This window comes from Wyeomyia smithii, chromosome 2 (genome assembly GCF_029784165.1).
Source record: "Wyeomyia smithii strain HCP4-BCI-WySm-NY-G18 chromosome 2, ASM2978416v1, whole genome shotgun sequence".
NCBI classification, from domain to species: Eukaryota; Metazoa; Arthropoda; class Insecta; order Diptera; family Culicidae; genus Wyeomyia; species Wyeomyia smithii.
Genome location: NC_073695.1, coordinates 116,335,340 through 116,337,337, shown reverse-complemented (window position 1 = coordinate 116,337,337; position 1,998 = coordinate 116,335,340). Strand labels below are relative to the sequence as shown.

General features: G+C 37.0%; 1 protein-coding gene across 1 annotated transcript; it reads right to left on the bottom strand.

Annotated features, from left to right (window-relative positions):
* Nucleotides 1-681: 681 nt before the first annotated feature.
* Nucleotides 682-1,787, bottom strand: LOC129723025 (MIT domain-containing protein 1-like). The gene is made up of 3 exons (XM_055676955.1): nucleotides 1,449-1,787; nucleotides 929-1,367; nucleotides 682-868 (listed from the first exon to the last, which is right to left on the bottom strand). Exons 1-3 carry the CDS (start codon nucleotides 1,726-1,728, stop codon nucleotides 712-714), a joined length of 876 nt encoding a protein of 291 aa, XP_055532930.1. The 5' UTR covers nucleotides 1,729-1,787; the 3' UTR covers nucleotides 682-711.
* Nucleotides 1,788-1,998: the final 211 nt, after the last annotated feature.

Below are 1,998 nucleotides of genomic sequence, written 5' to 3'. Positions count from 1 at the left end.
AATTTGTATCAGCCTAATGAGAAAAAAATTAAGATCAAAGGTTCTAGAAGGGGTTTGAAACCTAACCCCCCTCCTCCCCCTTGGCTACGCCGCTATACTAGAGAGATTATAAGCCTGATTTATTTTGAGAAATGAAGTGTATGAGCTAATCTGTTTTAAAAAACTTAAAAACATTACGCATGAGAAGAGAAATATCACTTCGCCAGGTGGATTATGTCGTTTATTTCAATATGAAGTTCTTCTAACATAATTAGTCAGCCTATACACTAGAGAGACGCCGAGACACTCACCGTTAAGGCAGCTGTCAACATCAAAACGGGCGATCTGTATAATTTTGCATTGCCGTTATCCGTTTTGATGTTGACAGTTGCCTTAACGGTGAGTGTCTTGTCATTTCTCTAATGTATAAGTTCGCTAAACATAATGGAGAATATCTTTTTAGATCACCAGTAAATCAGTAGTCTTAAGTGTTGGGTGAAGATTGAACAGGTTTTTTTTTGTAAGATATAGACCACTGCGACCGTTATTTTGATCTTTATTGTGTCAGGGACAGGGACAGGAACAGGGTTTACAACTAATCTGGTTTAATGTAATGAGGACCGATTTGTATCAAGGTTAAACATACGCTTACTTAAAAAATATCGTATACGATGCGAATCGGACGATTTTTTTAGACGACAGAAGCAAGATATTTTTTTTACAAAAAATTTGTTACACTTTATTGTTTTCTGGACAGTAGAATACATCAATGTTTGTTTCTCTACACTCTCGAAAGTGATAATTAAAGGCACCAAGACTGTATTTACTTGGAGAAGGTTTGAAATAATTGAGTCCTCGACCAATTTTCACAATATATCCATTGCTGAGTCTGTAAAGAAATTAGCATTTTGACAAAGTTACTATCATTTACGAATTTGAATCCACTTACATCACTTGTCGGTCATGCATATGATCGGAATATTCCACAGACAATTCTACTCCCTGTTTCTTCAAGCTTTTTTTTAAAATCTCAAACGCGCGTCCCTGTTCGTCGTTATTTTTCTGCTCTCGAACGGTTAAGATTTTGATGAATTTCAGGTTCCTGCAGTTGGTCAATGCTAATTCACAAAACATCACGACGTTGCAGAGTTGGTGGTGCTCTCGTATATACGGTTCTTCAATCATAATCTCCTTCACTTCGTCAGTCAGGTACTTTCCAAACACCCTGCTGTAGCTGTAACCGGTTGCACCCTCGACGACATGAATCTTATCTCGTATTTCTCCTTTACTTCTCCAGCGCGTTATGAGGTCCTTTACTTGTTCGGCTCGATCCATATATTCGACGATTTTGGCTTGTAAATGCTGCTTTCGTTTCGGTTCCTGTTCGGCTGCAGTTAAAATTATACTTAATATGTCTCACATACTTGCAGCTATAAAATTTATTTTACAATTTTTTTTCGGTCACACACCTTTTGACTCTTTAAGAAGCGCTTCAATACCATCTTCGTAAAGCTTCAAGGATTCTAGTTTTCGTCCGTTCAAATCGTACTCGATTGCTCTCGTCAGCAAAGTGATTGCCATTTGTGTCATTGTGCAGAGTATAACTTCTACACTATAAATGTACATTAACTTAACAGCGCTACACAATAATTTTAAATGAAAAATGTAGTTAATAACATCACTTTTTATCACAAAGCCGTATTTTTTAATTGAAATTTTTGGAAAACAACAAGCAACAATATCCAGCATGAATCAATCAGCTGTTCTGAATGAATACTGCCTCTCGATACAATTTGTTTACAATTTTGTGACGTTTACTCGTCTGGCGTAGGGAACGCTATTGAAACTGGAATGTGTTTTGTTGGCTGCATTCTTTTTTCTTGCAGTTTATCAGCGCATGCGCTGTTACTAACGCGCGCGTAAAATTCTCTTCTGACCTCCTGCGACTAAAAGCCAAAGTTGGAGCGTTGTCGTTCTACTAAATCAAATTTAAGCATCTTTGTATTGTTAAGTAAATAA

Excerpts from the sequence above, each read along its gene's own strand:
- LOC129723025 (XM_055676955.1), bottom strand. The coding sequence starts at position 1,728 with ATGCTGGATATTGTTGCTTGTTGTTTTCCAAAAATTTCAATTAAAAAA. Across the intron at positions 1,368-1,448 it reads GCTTCTTAAAGAGTCAAAAG|CCGAACAGGAACCGAAACGA; the intron begins GTGTGTGACCGA and ends TTTTAACTGCAG. Across the intron at positions 869-928 it reads ATGCATGACCGACAAGTGAT|ACTCAGCAATGGATATATTG; the intron begins GTAAGTGGATTC and ends ATTTCTTTACAG.